Consider the following 22,816-nt stretch of genomic DNA (forward strand, 5'->3'; position numbering starts at 1 on the left):
AGTGATCAAACCCCATGCCTGTCTCCTTTTGTTGATGGCTATTTATTTTCCTTAACATTTCTCTTGTTTCGTACTCTTGGCTCAGAAGTCTGTCTACTGCTCCAAACCAGTTAATTCTTCCTAAGAGCCATACGGGCCCAAGGCCTGGATTATATTTATAAGCTGTAAGGATCTCCCCAGGCAGCCTCAGTTATAAAGGATTCGGGTCAAACGGCTACAAGGAGATGCTCAAAAACAACCTCAGAGAGGAAACACAAAGAGATGGTCCATCACATGTTTCCCCCATGTTAAAGTTTAAAAACCAGACTACAGTTCAAAGCGCCATATAATGGGAGGTAAGTAATCTTTATCCTTTAATCTCCCACGTTTCCAGCAGAAGGATGAAATGTTCTGCTTTCCTCTGGTGTCTGAACGCTTGTGTTTAAGGAGTTTTTCAGGCAGGTGCCCACGTTTTTGCACCAGTGCAAGGGCAAGAGAAATCGTGTGAGGGAAGCGCAGCGCGGCGGGCTGGGACGGCAGCGGAGGCAAGCAGTAAAGGCTCAACTGGGCAGCGAGGGAAGAGCCTGCCAGGACGCTAGGCAGGGATGGAGAAAAGGTCACAGCAGAGGAAAACTCCTCATTGTTGACACAATTTAAACAAAAATAAAATTGCTTCCAGTATATTACTTATATTTTTGCTTTGTTATTAAAGTGACTGACAGGCCTCTTCCAGCTTTGCTTTGTGGCTGCGGATGATTCGTTAAACCCTTCTTTGTCTTGTTTTCCCTTCTTGTATAAAGAAGTTGCACGGAGACTCTGTTAATGACCATATGTGCTTCCTGTCCTTCCCTCAGAAGCTGCCATCCCACAGAGGAGCAGCAGGTCACCAGAAACCTGCCCACGGCTCTGCTGGCCCCACATCTCTTGCTATGAGGCTTCCAATCACCTGTGTACTACTGTGTATTTGAACAAAGCTTTGCGGGAAATGTTTTCCCAGCTAGAGAAACATTTTGTTCCCATTCTGTGTTTGAGCCAAATGGGGTTTCCTTGAGGCCTTTTTTTCTATTTTTTTCCAAACAAAGGAATAAGTAAGCAAAGGTCTGCAAAACCTGAATGGAATGGCCAAAGGACAGCCAATGGACTTGCTGAACAGAGGACTCCTGCGAGACATGAGACTACAGTTTTCTGACCTAATTCAGGCTAGCATCTTGAAACCGGAACTTGCAGACGCAGGAGATCACCAAGTTGCAGGCAAGGCTGGGGTGGTGCTTGCTTTCCCCAGAAGCTGCATCCCTAGCAGGAGTTACTCCAAACTGAGACTTCCCACAGCAGGTTTCTGTTTTGATAACATGCCATTTTCCAATGAAAAATATTTTTATCAAAAAGTCCCCCACCCTGTTTGCCCACAGACTGCCAGTGTTAACTTGTCTTTCGATCCCCAAGGGACTACAGGATGTGTGTGCATAAAAGACAGCCCGAGCAGGTTGTGGAGAGGCACACCCAGTGATGGCTTTGCAGCTCTCCTCAGGAGAGGAGAGGTACCGTTAAGGCAGCTACCATTGGCAATGCCACCGTCTGTGTCAGGGGATGCGGGACTGGGGATGGACTGCGTACCTTGGGAAGTGATGGCTTTACCTCTGCTTCCTGGCTTAAGGACCCATATCTAGCCAGCACCTTGCCTGTCTTGGAGGTCAGCATATGCCTCCAAGGTGCCCTATACATCAAATAAATCATAACTGAATTCATGGGACATGCACTGTTCTATCCTAGAGCAACACAGTAAAGTGCAAGGCACATTTTCAATGTCCTGCCTGTTTCCACCACCTCTTCTGGGGGCTTGAATTTGCAGGACATGGAAAGCTGTCCATCCAAAAAGCACTCTAGGTCCTCTCAGGAAAATGATGACGAACTCCTTGATACAGCACACTTCAAGTGAAAACCCATGGGCCTGCCAATTCACTGTCCTTAAAGGTGGTCACTGCCCTTCTCCTCTCCCACCACAGGTGACTAACACAGAAACATGTCTGTCAATCCAGTGTCACGTTCTGCCTGCTTCCCTTTCCGCAGGGAAAGCTTCGCTCTGGAAGACCAAGCCAGCACTCGCTAGCATAGCACACAGCTGTGAATATCAGCTTTCTCCCACTGAAAGGGCAAGAGTTGCTTCAGAGAATACCTCCATTTTGCAGAACATGCCTCCGGTCGGGACGGTCTCCCTCGAGCTGAGAGGAAAGGCTGTCTTTGCGTCAAAGTGCCTCTACCTGAAGACACAGAGCAGAATTAGCCATCTAAAATCTAGGCTTACAGGCTACACTTGTCTCTTCCCTCGGCTACTGTTGAGGGAGGCAAACGGGCAGCAGGCAAACAGCAGGTTTGTAAAACAGAGGTTTGCATAGATGGGGTGAGTCAGAAGAGCCCATCTCTGCGGTCACTACGTGGGGCAGCCTAGATAACTAGCCCAGATGAGACACCCAACATTAGGACAGCTACATCTAGGTTGCATACATCCTGCCTTTGGCTAAGGCTAAACGCAGCTGGCAGTGGACGGTGGGACTGCAGGCCCTGCTCCTATCAACAGCCGTTCCCTCCACTGTGCTTCCTAGATACCTGCTCGCTTCCAACGAGCACCGACAGAGGAGCAAGATAAAGCGAAGGACTTCCCAGCTGTGGTATGGTCCATCGCCAAGTTGATAAGAGGGAATAATTCATGTAACCCTCTGTGTCAGGCCAATGCCATAAAGGATGGAAGATGCTCCAAGGGACGGCCCGGCAAGTTTTGTGCTCAGTCTCTAGCTAGTGCAGGTCCCATAGGCTACACTGCCCTGGTGCTGCAAACCTGCACGGCTCCGTCCCGGCTCTTCACGGTCCACGTGGCTACAGCCCTGATATTCTGGGCAAATTCTTACAGGTAATTGCTTTCCATCCTGGTTCTCTAGTGTTTCCACCAGACACAGCAATCTTCACTTCCTTGTTATTATTATTATTTTATTCAGTTATGGCTGTACAGATAAAACCACCAGGCGCCTCTGCAAAGCTAAAAGCATTTCATTAGGAAGTGAAATGACCTTTTCCAGCCCTACTTCAATCCCCACAAGTACTGTGAGGCTAAGATACTTGTTAATATTAGTAAGGACCTTTGAGTTCTTCAGAAGGAATAACTGTCAAGTCAAAACAAGTTGTACTCTTACAAAGAGGTTCTAGTCCAGTTAGCAAATCGCTTTTCCCATCTGTATGAACAGAACATGCTGTCGTGTTAGGGAAGTCTGCTATGCTTTGGAAAAGCCCTAACACGTTGCTACAGGCATATGAAGATGCTCAGGAACAAAACGTGCCACTCTTACAACTGTATCTTTGATTTCATATATTTTGAGGGAGAAAATAAAGAATTAAAAATAGTTCCCAGGACCATTTGGCCAGGTTCTCACACCAAATTCCTTGTGAAACTACACACTATAAGCGTTTATACTCAATTAAATATCAATTAAATGTATCGAAAGATAAAATATTATCTAGGGTGTTACACAAATACACCATGATCTGCTAGCAGCCGGTCAGTAACCTCCAATGAATTCTTAAACACCTCCCTGTAAATCAAAAATAAACTACAGTTCTATAACTAAGCTAGGGTTTTAATTCTTCAGTTAAGCTTCCTATAAGGTTGGTCTTTCCTGACAGATGACTATTTAGAAGTCCGTTACTGCAACACAGATCTGGGGCAAGCTGTATGTTCTAAAAATTAATTTTAGGCATAGAAAATGCATTTGTCATCTTAAGAATGATCTGGGCATTTATATGAAAACTAGCAATAACTGATGACATGTGGTATTGAAAAAAGCGTTCCTGATTTAACTCTGCGCATGAGAAATGATACTTCTTGTTCATAACACTGGAAATATCTGAGGCTAGTCTGCATTCAATTTGTTGTTTGAATTTGGGAGATTTCTACACCAAGTATCAATACTGATCTTCCAAAGTGCCCATTTTCCTTGCAGGATAACATATGGATTTCTAACTCCCAGAACCGTACCTATGTCTCCTTTGCTCTAGTGCATTTTCATGTAGCATACGTACTTGTCACCTGCATTGGGAATGTAGAAGTATACTAAAAAGAGGCATGAAAAACTTCATGATTCCCTGATCACAGTTCAGTTTCACTAAACCCCTTGATATACATACAGTGTAAGGTCTAATGCACCTGCTGCCTTTCATTTCTCTTTCTCTTCTTCTTCTGATCTTTTGAAGATCGGATCTAGCTTTTTTGAGCAAGAGCAACAAAAAAATGCAAACCAACCCCGTCATTCAGCCATGGGGCCTGGCAAGTGCTTTACTGTAAGGCTGTAATAGGTCTTTTAACCCCAGTGCCTCATCTGTGGCATTATTGGGAACGACAATCCCTGTGGGCGGCCGTAGAGCTTCCACCACTCTCTCATCATCAGTACAGTGTAGTGGCTTGTGTACATTAAAAGCCAAATAACTGGCACGTGCATTGCAACAGCACAGAATAGCTCCCTTCCCGTCACCTGAGTGCGGCTGCCTTTCCAGAAGCGTCCCTTCCGTGCACTGGGACACGTCCCCGGGCGCCTGGTCACGGTTTCTGACCTGTGCAGCTGAGGCTGCACTGGCTCAGGAGGCACCCGTGGCCGAGGGAGCAGCCCCGAACCAGGAAAAGACTGTGCTCTCCCGGGGCGGAGGCGAGCAGGGAAGCATCTGCGTGTCCCCTTGCCAAAACCACGCTGTCCCCCTCCATTGCCGGAGTGCTGGCCCCGGCTGAAATCCTGCCTGGCATGGCAAGAGCAAAGGCACGCGGGCAGGCTGGAAGCCTCGACGCGTGGGTGGATCTGTCTACGCCCAAGTGCCTGGAGATAATGCTCAGGTGACAGAGAAGCAGCTGCTGTGAGAAACCCATGAGAGATCAGGGAGGCAGCTGTGCTGCATAACACCACCATTAGGGTTGCCCAAAATATCCTATTCAAACAAGAAACTTTCTCTGCGCCCCAGGAGCAAGGGATGCACAGCAGTAGCTGCCGCCGCAGGGCAGGGAGGGCGGAGGTGGCATTCCAGCAGGATACACTCAGCAGCCTAAAGAGAACCCCAAATTGCTAAATAACTGGGGGACGGGGGGCAAAGACAGCGCTCCTACAAGGTGCCTGCTTCGCAGGTGGTGTCCCTCCGTGCTCCCCTTCCCCGTGCCCCAGAGCCCTGAGAGCCCTGGAGCCGGGCGTGGGCTGCCGACACCCTGGCCACCTTCCTGGGGGAGGCAGGGGCAGGACTGGGGGAGATGTTGCCACCTGATGCTCACGCAGCTCCGGCTTCGCAGGGACTAGCGATGCTGGGAGGCAGCGGGGGCCGACTCGGCTCGTTTCTTTGCCCCATCTCAGGCAGCAGCAGCAGCAACAGGAAATCCAGGAGCTCTGTGAAATGACAGGGAGGGAGAGAGAGAGTGAAGTCCCCTCGCCTCGGCTGGTGACGTCTCTCCTTCCTCCTTTTTCTTTTTTTTTTTTTTCCTGTCCCTATAAAGAATCTCGGGCTCGCATCAAACTTCCCAGCGAAAGCAAACCAAACCCAGAAGGGTGGGGGAAAAGGGAAAGAGAAACACCTAAGGAGGGATCTGGCCATGCCCAAGCCCCGCTGCCTGCCGGCTGCCCGCGCCGCGTGCTGTGGGGTGCCCCACGGCAGGTAGCCAGGCTGGGGGACGTGGAAGCTCCCTCTCGTCCTGTCTTGCAAAACTCGCTGAAGTGGAGAGGTTTGTTCTTCCTCCTGATCTCTGCGGCACCTGCACCTCCCTGGATAAATACATCTGAGAGGAGGCTTTTCAGTTCAGCCACCTTGCCCCAAACTCCAGGCAAAGGACTGCTCGGAGCAGCGACTCACTGACTGGAGGAAACTTTTTGCCAAACTTTTCTGGTGCTTTGCTTTGCTTTGCTTTTTAACCCCTTGAGTTACTCCGCACCACCCAGGCGGGCTGGGGAGCCTTCTCTTCTCAGGCAGAGGAACGCTCCTGCACCCCATGAATTAGAAAAGCAGGGGGAAACGAGGAATAAAGTTATTGGGGGGGGGGAAACAAACAAACAAACAAACAAACACTAAAAAACTTGCACCTCGAGAAGAAAGGAAGGAAAACAAAATCTGCAGCCCCAGGATGAAGCAGTGAATGGGAAGAACAATCTAACTGGAATCCACAAGTGGGACCTTGCTGGAGAGAAGAACTTGTCGCTGTCGGCGGAGCTCGGCTCCGCGCCGCGCCCGGGGCACAAGCGCCCACCCGCCGCGGCCCCGGCCATGCTCCGCGGGCGCGGCGCGGCCCTGGCCGTCTACGCCCTTCAGGGGCTGCTCCTGATGCACGGTAAGACACGTTCACACGTGGGATTCCCACCCTTCCCCCGCTCGCCTACAGAGTGGGTAGCTGCCGCGGGCTGTGTGTGTGCGTGTGGAGCGGGGGGGGGGGCGTGGGAGGGGGGGTGCCGCCGCCCCGCGAGGACGCGCGGGGAGCGCCCCCACGCGTGGAGCAACCCACCCACGGTGCTGCGGGGCCGCTCGGGGGCGGGGGGGTCCGCGGGGGGGGGTCCGCGCACCCCCCCCCCCCCCCGCCGGCCCAAACCCACGGAAGGTGGGGCTAGCTCAGGGTTTACACCTCAAAGGGGGTCAAGACTTCATTAAAAGAGATTTGGAAATAAAAGAAGCCGTATCGGCCGGGCAGGGGGAGGGAAAAATACCTCCTTGAAGTGTGTTGCACTTAAAGGACATTATTTTTACGGGCCATCTCGCTTTCTCCGGCAGGGATGGGGGCTCATGCCGGAGCTGTGCGGGTACAGACATCGCAGGCAAACGCCCACCGTCTCTTTGATATTTCAAGTCTTACTCATGTGGCGTTTCTCCACTGCGTTCCCCTTCCCGGCGCCGACGCTAGGTCAGGTTCCCCGTTCCCCGGCGCTCATTTTACCCTGCTGCAAATGCGCTCACCCCCCGGGAGTTACTCCCAATTTTTGCCAGTATCAGAAAAGCCAAGAGGCAGGTTAATGAGATTTAGAAGAGCTTTTCAATCTGCCGTATGACTTTTCATTATCTCATTAAGCGTAAGGATTTCGCTGGATTACTATGCTATTCTTTCATGATGCTGCAAATTGTGTAAGGGTCTGTTATTTACCAGGGAATTCCTTCTGACAGTCGTGATGATATTTTTTTTGAGGGGGATGGTGAATGTATTTCACAGCACAAGACAGTTGCTTCTTTAGCATATTGTAATGTTTCTATAGTTTAATATCAAGAGGATAGCTTCTATAAACACTGTGAAGCATCACTGTCCTTGATTTTCTTGGATTCATTCAGGGGTTTAATATAGGAATTGATTGGCAAGCACTAACCCCAGTGAATTTTACATATCCCCTACAGCACCTTCCCCACGGCTACCTACAGAATAAATAGCCAAACCTGACACTGTGCCCCAAAGGGCTTGTCCAGCTTTTCCCCGAAAAAACCTAAAGCAGCAAACCTTCCAGGCAAAAAGCAGCTCCCCCACCACAGACACCCTCGCGACCCGTGGCAGCGGCGCCCAAGGTGACCCCAGAGAAGGCAGTCCCGCACCACGCCGGACACCAGTACCCGCACCTTGAGTTGCACCTGGCGCGGCGTCGGACGCTCGCGCGGCCCTCGGAGAATTCCCGTAATGTGCTGCATCTGGCTGACACGTGCGCCAGCAGCCAGCTGCGTGCTGCGTTAGTTTTAACGTCTGAATAGTCTGGAAAAGTTGCCCGTAGAAGGCATATTACCAGAAATCCAGTGTGATTTTCACAAAGGCATAAATCACCATAGCCTTTCATGGATCAGAGAGAGATAATAACAAGTATTTGGCAGAAGGGAGAAAGTCTGTCTTGCCACAAGTGTTCCTGAGGCTCCAGGGTGAAGTGGAGCACAGCACAATTGTTACTGAGGTGGGTGAAAAGCCTAGCAAGGGATGCTACCCCCACGTCAGGGCTTTCTTGTGTCCTTACCAGGTTACTTTCCTACTAATTTTAGTCCTAATAACTTTGGAATTTGGTCCAGATTGACTTTCCCATCAGTGTCAGGCACAGAGAAGGCAGAGAGGAGGCAATGTCCACATCCTGCGGCAAAGAAAGGATGGCAGGCACATGGCTGACTGTTCCTGTAGGCAAAGGCCGATGATGGATTTGGAAGCAGCATTATGGCTGTCAGACCTTTGTCCATCATTAGGAAAAGATAATATGTTAGGATAGTCTCTGTGTGCCCTAATTAGGCTGGAAGCCAAATTGAAACAGGGCCAGGAGGTCGGAGGATTCTGGATAGCACTGATGTTACGGAGGTATTGTCTCCTCAGTCACCTTTCCCTCAAAGTTCATCTCCAGCAGTGAATTCAGTGGAACTTTCTTTGACCTCCCAAGGCACAAGAGGCACAGATCTATTCTGCAGGCTGTAGGTTAAACCTTCTTGGGGATCTTTGTGGTCAAAATTAGGCAGAGTTGCGCTGAAGAGGCTGACTCTGATTCGAATCCAAACAATTTCATCTGCAATGCAGATAGAAGGTTGTACAGCTGTGAAAGACATTCGGTACCTGAGGTGCCGAGTGAGGTCAGGACTTCCCGGGTGCCCGGTACAAGGAAGCTCTCTCAGCTCATACCAAACCTTAGCAAAGAAGTCGGAGTGCCCTCTCCTCCTGAACTAGTAGCTAATTGCAACCACTCTGTTATTATCTTCTGCGTGCTGCTCAGCAGCTTGCCAAGGCTGCCCAGGTGTCCATGGGTGCCAGAGGACAGAAGTTAACCATAGCCATTAAATTCATCCAGATCAAAGGATGGTCTCCTTCAGAGAACCCCTAACTTATGTGGCGCTTTCAGTCCGTGTGGGTGCTTAGCCCGGGGAAGAGACCATGCAAACATCATTCCAACAATTTCCTGCCTTATTATAAAACACAGCTTCGAAATATTTTATGCGTCTTTAAATTTCATAAGACAGCTCCACAAGTATCATGAAATTTCCACTTTCTTTTTGCTTATTACACAGCTTATATTCAGCTCCTTAGAGTAGTAGTTAGGGTCTTGCGGCTCAAAACTTTTGATGTAGTAATTATTGTGCAGATGCCAACAGCTGGCACGTGTTTTAGGTATGGAGTGGGTTGATTAAAACACAGCCCTTTAAAAAACAATCTCTAAAGAATTTTTTACCCTAGCAACACTTTATATCTTGCATGGAAAATTTAGTATCTTTTACCCCCTGACATCATCAAAAAGTTTTTAATATATGAGCAATCCAAATAACTTCTTAGGTATTGGAATAAACTCAGTAACTCAGTGATTTAATACTGGAAAACTAAAAAGATTCAAGAATAAAAACTAGGTTCAGCCTAATCCCTTTGAAATTCAAGCAAGTTTCACATTGAAATTTTTTTTTTGTTTCATTTTGCAACCTCTTCTACAAATAGAATATACTGGGATGGGCAATTTAGCTTGCTAACATATACCTTTCAGTTCCACCACCTATCAGTAGCTAAGTCAAAAGCTTCAGGAGCTCAGCCTCCTCCTGGTTTGCCGACGAGGATGCTCGGTGCGCGCAGCCGGGAAGGCTGCGGGCTCAGCGGCGCCGCTGTTAGAAAATCAGAGGCAGAAGGGGTATGCTTTTGCCTTTCTCTGAGGCAGTCAGCGCTGGAAAGTTGAGGATTGGATAGCTGACAATATGGGCTGTTGATCGGTTCTAGCAAACCAAAAATGTGTCTCTTAATTGGTGTTATTCCTAAACATTTGCTTTACTGTGGGAAAATGTTATAAAAAGCAGAGAAGACCTTTTTTTTTAGGATTGTGATATATGAGTCTCCTGCCTGAAGCTGCCACATTCAAAACCAACTGGAAATCTCTTTACACTAATTCATCCATTTAAGGCAGGGAAAAAAATGTAAAGTATTTCTGAATACTCCCTAAACTTCTAAAAAACAGCATCGTACCCAAAAGAATACTGAGGATACAGACCGGATTATTTGTTGAAGGTTTCTGTTATAAGAACTTACAGTATTTTCTTTAAAAATTGTAAAAAATATTTATCTGCACATTTCCCCGTTGGTCTCCTAATACGTATCAATCTAAATAAGAGCAACGAGGTGCATTCGAGTTCTGTCTCTCCTTTCGCACGTTCTCTGAATTGTTCATTTTATGATGAGGTATTTGTACAGAGCAATAGCTCAGTCTACTTCAGTCTGAAGTAATATATCAAGTTGGGCTAGATATTTATGTTGCTAGTAGGTTTATGCACAAGGGCTAAAGGTTTCCAACCACAACAGGAGATTTCTTAGGTACAGTCAGTGGTAGGCGATCTGTGGTTTTCCTAAGTTTGTCTTCCAAATTGCCAGCCCAGTTCGAAGGAGGGTGAAAATCTGCCCTGTGCTGTGTACATTCAGAGGTGAAACACATCTTTTGCTTCCAAAGCCATTTGCAAAGTATATGCAGCAAGGGTCACTTCATCAGCAGCAAAGGAGAGGATGAAAAAAGGAGCCGCTTTCAGTTTACATTGCAAAGCAGTTTTTGGGGCAGCAACAGCAACGTGCATTTTTTAAAACTATGCAGGAAATTTCCAGGAGGCAGCGTGTGACTTTGAAAGGGAGTGTGAGAAGGACACTGAAGCTTAGCCCTACTGAACTTCGCGTGCTTAGTGTGATATCTCCTCAGAACCTCGGATCTGCTGCACCTTTCCCTTTTTCTCTAAACCGGCCTGATGTCACTGGAATGCGAATTACGAGTGGAAGTCATTAAAAGATGTTTGGAATATCTAAACACCAGCTAGGAACAAAACAGATCTGTCCCTAGTGTTTTCCTTCAGAAACCAGCTCAGATGACTGGCAGACATTCCTGTTCCTCCAGTCGTCACCTTCGGGCAAAGCATCTATACTCAGTCACAACAAGCAAAAAAAATTGGCTACCTAAATCAGCTGGCATCAAATGCGTGTAACAGAGAATGGATCTCCTCACCAAGTTAGGCACTTCTTTAATTTTTCTTTTTAAGGCCACAGAGAAAATAGTAGAGGCTGCCAAATCAGCCAGCCAAGGCTGTTATCTGGAAATGGCATTTAATATAGGCGCAGGCTTGAAGCTTGCCCCAGGGAGCAGAACTTTAGCAGCAGAGAGCTTGCAATCATCAGAAGCAAGGCAAATCAGAACAAATCGTGTGAAGCAAGGTTTTGTGTATGAGGTGTGACCTGAGAGATTGTCCATGTCCTCAAGTGGGGAAGGAGGAAGGTTCAGAGAAGGTAGGGAGTCTGCTCTCACCAGGCCGTGATGAGCAATACTGATGGCTGCCCATTATATGCAAATTCCTCACTGCCCGAGTGCTGAACACACCTGTGTGGAGAACCCCGGCTCACCTGAAACCAGGTATTAACATGAACTCGGAACTGAACTAGGCCAACCTTGTGCCTGCTTTTACAAGCTGATCGTACCTCCTGCATTTGCCAATAACTAGAATACAAACCAGGAAAGAATCTCTCGGATCAAGTCCAGTCCCCGCTTCACGGAACTGAATCGGGTGTGACGGTGCTTTTCTTTGCCGTGGCTGAGACGGGGCTTGCAGCACATGCAGCCGTCGCCGGCTGTAGGCTGCGTACACCCGAGTGAGTGCCCCAGCTCTGTGCTTTCAGAGGCTTTGGAAATGTAAGCAGTGAATTCACAGACTAAGGGCAGCTGAGCTACTGCCCCGTGCAAGTGTTGTTAACTTTTGCGTTAGGCTGTTACTAACAGTGTAATACAGCTATGCACTCGGATGGATAGTGAGTAAGTCCGTGGACTGCTTTATGAAGCCAATAGCCTCATCTCCAAAACCTTGGATTAGTCTGTCTTTACAGCACATACTTTTTGTCCTCGCTACATCCTACATCCCTCTCCTACTCTCCCCCCTTTTCCTGGATGTCTCCTAAACTCCCCTCAGGGCTCAGGATTCCTTGAATTTTTACATTAGAAAAAAACAAGAGGAATTTCTCAGCCTTTCCATAACAGAGGTCTGCACAGTCTCTCTTCCTTGTACCAAAATGAATTTTGCCTTTAAAATTGTGCCTGCTGCAGGGATCTTGGCAAGCCAAAGTGGGATTGCCTGAGACCTGCAGCTGAATCTCTTGCTCACTGCAAGCAGATGCACCGAGTCTTCCTGCTGTACTCAATTTTACAAGATGCGATTTTTGCAAGTCTTCCCCCCACAGTATCTAGAAATGCAGAAGGAGTCGTGGCTAGTGCGTAGTGTGTGTGTAACCAGTGTTCGGGGCTTTCGTTGTGGCTCTAAGGAGTAAAGCTTTTAGCACTGAGGAGTCCTTGCCATTACTGAGCAAGAAGGAAAGAACCTCGTCTAACCCTTTGCATGATGAAAGGATGAACAAGCCAGTTTTCCTTTGTGCCCTGCAGGGAATGGAAAAAGCATATGGCCCCCAAGATTTAAAAATTCAGCCAAAAACTAAACTTGGGCCCAGAATGTAAAGGAAATATATGGACCAGCCTTCTATTTTCAGATCACTTGCCTTTGTCTTCTGCATTTCCACATAGGTTTCCTTAGATCTTCCTGTGTTTCTCTGAACTGTGGGAACATGATTGCCAAGGAAGTAGAGAGGGGAGTTTTCAGCCCTGCTGGGATTGTTCTTGATTTGAGGGTCAAGGAAGCTTGACCTAGTCATTACCTGTTCCATTTTTTACAAAATCTCCACGAATCTAAAACACCTCAGCCAAAATGTTTGCTTCCTTAGAGCCCGCAGCTCAGAAATTGCACACCTTAAATTCTTCCTTACAGATACGCTAAGGTCAGTTTGCAGGAAAAGCACCAACCACCATGGGGCTACTCTGCCTATTCCTCTATAGCTGTGAGTAAAGTGGGACTGCTCATAGGGATACTCCACACAAATACACAGAAGCAGCTGTTCTGTAAGGCGTTCATCCTGTTTGTCGTTAACTCATATCTCATTAACTGAAATCAGTGCTGAACACAATAATTGAGGAGTTAAAGCGATTTCCTCCCTGTCCCCAGAAGCCTGCAGCAGGTGACGCGGGGCCTCCCAGATTCCCAGTTCTCATCCTTGATTCCCTCACAGCTACCGAGAAGGGCTCGCTTTGGCCCCTTGTAGCCACAGGCATCACCCCTGAAAGCCGACAGCGAGCCTGGACTACCTTTTGGGTTGGGCTGCGCAAGGGTCGGTGTTTCAGACCTTTAAGGTAGAGATGCCAACTACAGCATCTTCCAACTACAGTGTCTTCCAGGAGTTACAAAACGTGTTTTTCCCCCCTGCTTCTTCACTTGTTCTTCCAGCTGCCTGAAGCCACCTCCCGGAGGGGCTGTAACACATGCCCACACAGTAGCATTCGGAAACCCTTCTGGTGGGCAATCCTAATTACAATACGCCTTCATACAGGAAATGGCTGTTGGAAGAGATTGCCCAGAACCCTTAACAGGAAGACGCGTGCGACTGTGTTTGAAAGGAGGGAAGTAAAGCACTGTGGATTATCAGATCCAAACCTCAAGGTCTCTGTCTTTCCTTGCAGAAAAATAAATCCCATGGGTGCCCTGTTGTCCAGCACCGGGTCACTGGGTACATCCCCCACTTCTAATGAGGGAAGGGTACCCACCCCATGCACTGCCGCTTCACTCCTGAATTAATACTGTCATTGCTAATTCGCAAAGATAAGGGAAAGGACTTCATGAGCATCCACTACTTAAAAGCACAGGTATTACTTTGTTCCTTAACCCATGAGGACTATCAGAAGAAATAATAACCCAGCGCCCAAGTGCGGGGAGAAATGCTTTTCCCAGGTCTCTTTCTGGATGTATATGAGGCAAGGAAGTTATATCAGCTCTTGCTGCATGACACAGCAGGATGGAGCTAAACAGCAAATTTGGCTAGTTAAAAGGGTTTTGTACTGTCATAATTAAAGGATGATTCAAGTGAATCTAAACAATGACGTCACCCTGAGAACCTTTTAAACACAATTTAAGCTATTACATGGTGTGAAGCACAGAGGATCGGCTAACCTTTTGGCCTGCCACATTTTTTTCTTTACAAATGGATGATGTCTGGATTATTTTCCTTGCATGTTCACGCACTTGGGACCAGCTTTGCTCTCAGTTACACAGGTTTAAAGCTGTAGCTTGGCTGAAGACAACAGCCTGTCTTTGAATTTGCCTTTGTGTGGCTGAGAACATTTATTTATTATGGTCGTTTATACATTTTGCGGTAGAATCTGAGTGAGAAAAGAACTGACTGAAAGCTGCTCTCTCACTGCATGCTTTATAAAGGTAGAGATTTTACTGATCTTGCTGGAAAATCCTGATTTGTTGTGAAGTGAAAATCCACTGTGAGAAAGCTAAGTAACTCGCTTACTTCCCTGTGATGAAGGAAAGCCAGTGCGTGGCCCCTGCACCGAGACTGCCGCAACAGCCAGTTGTGTGAGGCAGCACAACAACCCCTACTGCTATTCCTGAATGCTCCAGCATACGCTTCGACTTCACGTTTATTTTGGCTTTAAAGATCCCATTCTGCTAAGCCTCCTGGAGGCTCTCATGCTTCAAACCACTTTCCTTCAGTCTTGGCAAATTTTCTATTGTGTAAGGACAGAGCAACAGCTAAGGCAAGAGAACAGGGTTTGGCCCAATAGGAGTTACCGGAGAGAGTAATTAATCCCCAGAATCCTATGTCAGCATGAACGGAGCGGAGCATGCAATGGGGAGGGATTCCCTGGGGCAGAGCCTCCTCTGGCTGTGATCTCAATGCAGTTGGCCCATCTCACTTTGTGTGTTTCTCACAGCTCATCATCCCACTCGGTGATGACTCTTCCAAATACACTGATTCTGTGGGTCTCTGGGAAAGTAAGGCCCAGTTGTTACCATGAAGCCGCTAATGATCCCGTTAACAGTTTTATTACTTAACCCACTGATACATCAGGTTCTGACTTCATCCAGAAAGGAGATAAACCAAGTCTTCAGTGTGATGTATTTATAGGTTTGGAATCGCTCCAGGGTTTCTAGGCTGCGCTCGCGTTTGGACTGTTTTCTCATGGCTTTCTCACCAAGTCAAATAAACATGGGTAGCTTCATTCCCTGGGTCAATTTGGGCAATATCACCTTGCCCTAAGGAAAGAGAAGTGCAGGTCAAAACCAGAGGCCCAGTATGGCACAACTCCTGGGACGAAGGAACTGCCTGAGCAAGGTGAACTCAGGAAGACAGCAGGCTGCTGAGCAAGGTATGTCAAAGGTTCCCCCCTTCTGGCTCCAGACAGTGTTGTACACTGCAATCCCCATCAGGAAATTTTGTCATTACATTTGAAGGAAGGTGTATACAGGGCTGATTTCTTCTTCTTAGTATTCTGGAGACATGGGATTATTCTGATCTATAGACTTTTCAAACAGAAAGACGGGTAGCGTTGGTTGTTTCTATGCTATGGCTTCTATCAGAAGAGCATTGTTAGACTAGAAGGAGGAGCTAGAAAGACTCCTAAAAGAAATTTTGGGAGTTTCACAATATATTAATTGGACTGTGATCTTTACATCAAGGATAAAAATATTTGGTATAAATTAGCCATGTACTTAGCCTTTTTTATTGTCGCCTGCTTCGCATTTGAAATACAATGTTCAAACCTACATGGTGAAATGCCATTATTAATTTAATTTAATAAATCATGAAGTAGTGTGCTGCCTTCTGGTTACTGAAGTTGATCTCTATTGAATTTTGTGCGTAACTATGGTTGTTATATTGTTATTAAAAATAAATTACTAACCTTCTTTTCCTAATGTGCTATCCAGCATGTCAGAGCTGGTATACAATATCATCTAGGGCAGGCATCCACAAGCGGGCACTACAACATCCCACAAGTCTACAAGCGCAGACTAATGCTCCCAAGAGAAAGGCCCTCCTCTTCCCTTCCCAAGAATATATGCACAATTTGTTTTAACATTCTTCATGACAGTATCTTCAGCTTTCTGGAGAGTTTCTGGCAGAAGGACAAAAAAAGAGGAAAGGAGACAGTTTTGTCTGGGTATAAATCTCAGTTTTCATTTGCCAAACCTGTTCTGCACTTTTGAGAAAATCAGGGCAGTAAAGCTGAAAATTCTGTGCTCAAAGTGGGATTAGTGGAAAAGCTAAAACTAAGATAGTTTTGATTTCCGTAGAGTGGAGCTTGCATAGCTGCTGTTTGAGGCCATTTGCTCTTCCACTGTACAATATCACAGTATCACTGTACTTTATAACGTTAATGTAGACTTTTAAATACTACATGGATTTGTGGTCTGGCATTGAGCAATACAACTTTGACATTCTGCCTTTCTGTCTACCTATGCCTGGGATGTCCCTCATTCTGACTACTTGACCTAAACATTTCAGTCTCAACATCTTCCTGATTTAACTGAAATTTTTATCTAAAATCTTGTCTTCAAGATAGCTTCCATTAAAAAGATAAAGGTGTCTTTCAGAAACAGGCAGCGACTTGGGAAAACAGGAATACTCATTGTAAGATCAATGACTGGGTAGAATCAGTTTGGGCAGAAATACTGCCCAAAGCTGACAGCATGGATCTCTTACCAGCATAACCAGATCCATTTGTAGACACAAATAGTTGGTCCAGGGTCTGCAAGTGCCCTGGGTAGCTCGTGTTGCCTGTGCAGTACTGCAGAATGTCCTTTAGGGGCTGGTTTGCCGCATAAAAAAAGCCACTAAAGATTTTCTCCTTGTGCAGAGAGGGGATAGAGGGATGTGCATTCAAATAGCAACGGTGCTGTCACTACCCCTTCTCCTCAGGTGGCTTCTTCTTCTTTCCTGGGTCACACCTCGTGCGACCACGCTTTGTAATTGATAAGGTGGAATTCACCTCATCGATGAACTAGCCCTTTTCCAGAACAAAAGGCCAAGTGTAATCTTTAATCCAGAGTCCAGTGCCTGACAACTTGTATGAGGGAAATACTGAAGGTTTTATTCTGTGACTCTGGGGTTGCTATTACAGGTTTCGGACATTGCTGATACAGCGGTTAAACTCTTTCGATGCATTTCTTTTGCATCCTTGGGCCAGCAGTGATAGTTAATATTGACATCATTAAAGCCATCACCATTATGGCTGAGGATAAACACTTCAGCTTGATGAATCAGGTAGCTAATGCTTTGCAGACCCATTGTTTTGGGCTGCTGATTTTTTAATTCCCAGACTGACCAATATATCTGGTCTTGTCTGGTGTCATCACACAGAGTCTCCTTAAATTCAGAGCTAGGCTAACCGGGCTTGAAAAGAGACTGCAAGAGGGGTTAAAGAGCATCATTAGGAGAACCCAGAACAGCCTAATTCCTTTAGTTGTCTTTCCTGTTTTAAAATCTTTCTGCTTATCTCGATTCTGGTCTTGACATCTGCTAGTAGTGAAAGCAAAGTAGCGACACTTGGGCGTGGTGGGATGTAAAAGGAGGGTATCTCATACGCCGATCTTCTTGCAGTGTATACGATAAAGGAATCGAGAGGAATTCTCAGCATACGTAGGGCAAAGGTCTCTCTCTCGTGCTCTTTCATTTAATGGTCGAAGTGATGTCCTTTAGCGTGTATTGTATTGCCAGCCTTTGAAAGGCTGCCTCTTTGTTTTGATTCTATATTGTTCTAAGTTAAATAGTAGGAAAAGAGAAATCTCTGCCACCATAACATTCTCTTATAGGTCTATTCATTATAGATCCCGAGAGGAAACTGAGAGCTCCCCCGGACAATGGTCTGATACACAAACGAGCATACATTAACTTTCTGTGGTCGTATAGTGCATTTTGGCTGCATTTCCTTTACATTCTTAGGAACATGAATCCAGGCATAATTTGGTTTGATGTCTTCCTCTGAACTGCCGTCCTCTTAGACATACTGCACGTCAAGCAGCCGCTCCGCAGCAGCGGCCTGAAGCGGAAGCGCTTCAGGCAGACGAGGTGGTGCAGAGGGACACTTTTGGAGTCAGTGGGAGGGCCAGGAGCAGAGGAGACCAGGCCAGGTCTGCGGGGTTTCGGCTCAACGGGGGGGATGCTGGGGCGGCGGCTGGCCACACGCCATGATGCAAAGCAGCAAGGAGGTCAGGTGGGTTGGACATAAGCCATGATGTTTAAGTAACTCAACTTTGGTCCCCTGTCCTTTGACAGTCACCTTAGGGGAACTCACTTGGGGCACATCTCCAGCGGCTTTGCCAGCACTAACTCCAGAACAGGGGTGGCAGCAGGGCGTGATACAGGAACACCCAGAATCTCTGGATGGGAAGTGGCTGATGCAATTACAGATGTGTTCCCTGCACTAATTAGCATGGACGCTTTGCTCAGGACCACTGCTCAGTTGCTCCACGAGCTGCACTCTCCAGGTTGTAGGTACCCCCTCGGACCATAGCGCTTCGGGCTCTGGGGCATTGCATTCCCCTCTGCAGCACAGGTATGTTTTCTGCTTTTGTGCCTCTGCTCTTCTGCAAATGAGGAAGATTAGGACTTCCCTTTCTCCCTGGAGGGATGGGGCAATAAATGTTTTGAAGAGAAAAAGCAGCTCAGGAACTGCAGTAGATTTACTTCATCTTCACTTCCATCATCAGAAAAAAAGCCATTTGAAACTACAAAGATATTGAGGCATTTAAGGGTGTAAGGATTAGGACTGGGATACTGTGATAAGCTTGGCCCGAGCTGTCAGAAATGAATCTCTCTCCTGTCCTGCAGACAGACTCCTATAGAACTTGGGTTTGGCTGTTGCTCTTTTGCACTGACATGTCACGCTCTCACTTACTTTGCATGGGAACAGAGCCAAGCAGATGAAAAAGATTAGGAGTCATTGTTACCCTGCCTTCTGTAAACAGCTTTGGACAGTCTGAAGAGTGTGACGCCTGCTTCTGAAATGCTGCCTGTCCCATCCAAAAGATGTGTCTAACACCGCACTCCCTGCTAGTGCCGGCTTGCAGAGCCTGCGTACACGGCATGGGTACCGCCAGGTGCATGGCAGTGATGCACTGGGCTTGCAAGGCTACAGTTTTTCCTGAATTTCTTTTAGCGTGGTACCTCCCTCAGCCTCTTGGCCCACACGTATGCAGCAGGTTGTAGTTTCCTCGGAGGCACGATGAAGCGCGCGCGTGCCTGCACGCACAGACGCGCACGTGCGTAGGTGCAAATGGATGCAGCGTCACTCCGAGTGCAACTACATTCCAAAAAGCCACTTGGTTTTCATTCTGACTGCGTCTTCTGGCACAGAGAAATTTGCAAAGCTGATTTTCAGCTACCGTCTAATGGATTCCCCTGCTGAGAGCCTGTTACAGCTAGAGGATTCCAAACTGAGCGTTTGTTCTCCTCTCCCCTGCGCACATCTATGTTGGAGGTACTTCTTGGAGAGCTGGTTAATGAGCGTGGAGTGCAACTGAGTGTTTGTGCCGATGTTCAGGAGGAGTTTCCCGAGGAGGGTAGCCCTCACACCCTTAGAGCCCACTTGTTTCCTTACTGCTTTCAACCCAGTAGAAATAAGGTGATTATAGGTATCTGCACAAGGGAATATTGGATTTACCAAAGTTGAGAAGCAAAAGGAGAAATCGCCCCACGAGGAGCTCACTCGTTCTGGAACTTGCATGCTCGTTCTGGAACTTGCATGCTTTTGGGGACGAGGGAAGAGCTGCAGTTGAGCGGCGTGGAGCAAGGGTTCAAAATACACTGTTGCTCTCTATTATTTCCTCCTTGCCCCGTGTGCTTGCCCCACTGACCACCCTCAGAGGCGAGGGCACTGCCACACCAGATACTCACTAGTGCCAGCTCCCTCCAGCTCCTGTAGAAACCCAAGAGAGCCTTTCCCTGCATGATCCTGCAGCTCAGCACAGAACTTGGAGCCAATTTCCTTAAGCTCTAATTCCTGCCGTGCTGCAGGCTTCCTCTATGACCTCTAAGTAAGATAGTTATCTGTCTTCAGTTCCAGCAGTATATAATAGCAATTACTTATCAACCTCACAAACACGTTGCAAGGTTAAATCCCTTTGTAAGCCATCTCGCAGCTAATCTTAGAAATGCAGACTGTTGTTGTTGTTGTTGTTATTATTATTATTACCATTTTGGCACTGTCCTTTCTCAGCCATGGATGGTATACTATGACATCTGCACCTACCCAAACCTACAGCTAGGGTTTAAGTATCCGTTTCCACAAAAGATTTTCTCATTTTTGGGCACAGTATATTGGATCTTCAGCCCCAAAGGCCCTTAGAGGGTGGGCATAGCCATGCAGAAAACAAAAGATCAATGGGACACACACATACAAACAAGACAACCCATCTCATGCATTTTCTCTTCTCATGCCTGGATACCAAACCTCTAATGCTTATTTTAGTATTTGTTAAGATTTTGTCTTGAGGAAGGGTAGGAAGAAGGACAAAAAGAGACATTGTTCCTCTTTGGAAAGCTTTTTGTTTTTCCCAAGCACCTGACCAGGCAGATCTTTAAGTATTATTTACTTCAAGTACACATTTCTGTCTCCAGCAGGTACAAAGACATCTCCTGCTGGGGCATCTTGGTACGAGAGAAGCCAACAGGACATAAGGAGCCCAGGTGGAGTCCGTGTTGGACCTGGGCACTGTGTAGGGTTAGGGCTAGGGTCAGGGCTGGAGTTAGGATTAGGATTAGGACAGAGAAGCACACAGCCTGAGTGTGAGTGGGGCTGTGAAGGGGCTGCAGAAGGAAGAAGGGGGCTGCACGTCTCTGCGAATGAAGTGAGAAGGAGGCAGCGGAGACAGAAGCCTATAGAGCAGAAAGGTGCCCCAGGAACCAAAATGTCTTACTGAAGTTCTGTGTGGTGGTTTCTGGAGGGTGAGGGAGGTATCTAGGTGTGCCGGCCCTGCCTAGCTGGTGAGGGAGGAGTCTGCTTCACAGTATGACTGTCACAGACACCTCTCAGTGCCGAAAGACCAGGGACCAGATGGGTTTGTGGATGATGGTTGTCATGAATCCCTCACTCACCCTGGAACAAAGTATGTTTGTGAAGCCAGCCCAGAAAGGCTACTGAACACCTGGCACTCATTCAGCCACTGCTTTGGATATATGTGACCAATAACCTGGCTCTTTTTACGTGTCTTTAAAGCCATCTAAAAAAGATCAAATTATTGAAGAGGTAGAAAGTTGGATCTTTGCCTCCAGGCTAAGCTAGAATTACAATTGCTGAGTTTCTTACCAGGCAGTTTCTCTCACTCAAAAGGGAACAGCATAAATGAGTTTTCACTGGAATACGCTATCCTGGCATTTTAATTAAGACAAAAATATACAGGTAAAACAAAATACCTGGGCATTATCAATTTTCATAGCTATTATTCTGTCAGCTGGGGCAATCCATTTGCTGTGTGAACTGCAGTGCTAAGGGCACGGTATCTTTGTGCTCAAGAGCAACATATTCCCAAGCATGTTGTCTTTGGCATGGCCAATATTTTATCTGCCAGAGCCAACGTTAATGAAAAATTCCTGAAAAATTCCCCATTTCAACACGGCAACACTCTGATGGGAATAACAATCTCTTCTGACCTCGTTCAAAAGCAGATACCGAGCAGGATACAAAATAGGGAGGTATTCCCGATCCTGCCCCCCAGGCCTCTGGGTACTTTGTGCCAAGTTTGTGATGCTTGCCTGTCTTTATAAGTGATATCCGCACTGTCAGCTTGTGTACTCCCCATAGTACCTGCATCCAAAATCAGCATTTCTTGGAATAGACATGCATGCAGCCAGAAACACTGGGTTGGTAAAACTAAGAACTGCCTTCTGGTTGTGTTGCACAGCGGTCTCATTTCTTTGAAACTGCGTGGTGCAGCAACTTTATAATGAGAACATGTCTGTATAGAAGTGGGTTCCCTCTTCTGGGACAATGCTAGTGAAGTCATGAGTCTTTTTGACATGGGGCATAGGAATATCTGTGATCCATTACAGTCAACATTAGCCTAGATAATTTTAAATATGTGGGCTCATCTCCTCATTGCACTGGACAGTCTGGAAAACTAAGGTCAAGCAAATAAAGCTGTGAAATAAAAGGCCAGTCATGAGTCAGGTGGCCTTAAATCACTGTCACTGACTGCAAAGTGACAGCGCAGGGAAATGGAAGGGACCAGTTTACTTTGATTTGCATCAATTGAATTCACACAGCTAGTCGTTTCCCTTAGGAGTTCAGTGTCATGTCCTTGTTGTAAGCAGGATAGTACTAGAGGTTAACTGGCGTATGGGCTATGCCACAATGAAATATCTGACTTGAACAAGAGAAGAGCCACCCTGAATTTCTCCTTCAGTCCCTTCACTTGAGCCTTGCACAGCCAGACCATCCTTCCTGCTCTGGAAAGGTTTCTCGTCAAGGCAGTCCCTATGATACGGGCAGGAGAGGAAAGCCAGAGCTGTTGGAGTTATGGAGGAGCCCAACCTAGGAAAGAGAGGCCATTCTCAGGAGGACTTGCAACAAAGCTCAGAGAGGTGTGCTGGATTTATTCACGTAGAGCAGGTCCCTCAGTAGGTGGAGAAATAAGTGAGCTTGACAACAAGCAAGGAAAACCCCATGTACACAGCCTCTCCTACAACTGAAACTTCTCTGCACGCTTTGTGGGCCACAACACAGAGGGCAAAGGAAAATCAAGATTTACAACTAACAGGCATTCAAAGTCAGCTTATTACACACACATCCACACCTGACAAAAGGCAGGGCAAGCAGTGTAATTTATTCCCCCCCGTTGTCAGAGTCCATGACAGCGTCCACTATCAACAACTGCCTGTCATGCCCTAGAGACAGCAGAAAGCCTGACAGTACGCAGATAAGAGCAGGTCCTAATTTGATGCTGTGGTCCAGCACATAGACACAATGCTGTGTAAATGCTCCAGTTTCAGCCCCTGGAAGGTCCT

The 22,816-nt window shown here is 47.1% G+C and overlaps 1 protein-coding gene across 1 annotated transcript in view; it reads left to right on the forward strand.

The window, feature by feature from the left end:
- Nucleotides 1-6,178: 6,178 nt before the first annotated feature.
- Nucleotides 6,179-22,816, forward strand: part of LOC309408425 (vascular endothelial growth factor receptor kdr-like) — a gene marked incomplete at its 3' end in the record, with an annotated part of 133,623 nt that continues 116,985 nt past the window's right edge. The window contains exon 1 of the mRNA XM_082004241.1: nucleotides 6,179-6,319. Coding sequence (XP_081860367.1) covers nucleotides 6,256-6,319 — 64 coding nt within the window. The 5' untranslated portion in view covers nucleotides 6,179-6,255. The remainder of the gene's footprint in view (nucleotides 6,320-22,816) is intronic.

Source organism: Phaethon aethereus (assembly GCF_964289735.1).
Source record: "Phaethon aethereus genome assembly, chromosome: 10".
Classification (NCBI taxonomy): domain Eukaryota; kingdom Metazoa; phylum Chordata; class Aves; order Phaethontiformes; family Phaethontidae; genus Phaethon; species Phaethon aethereus.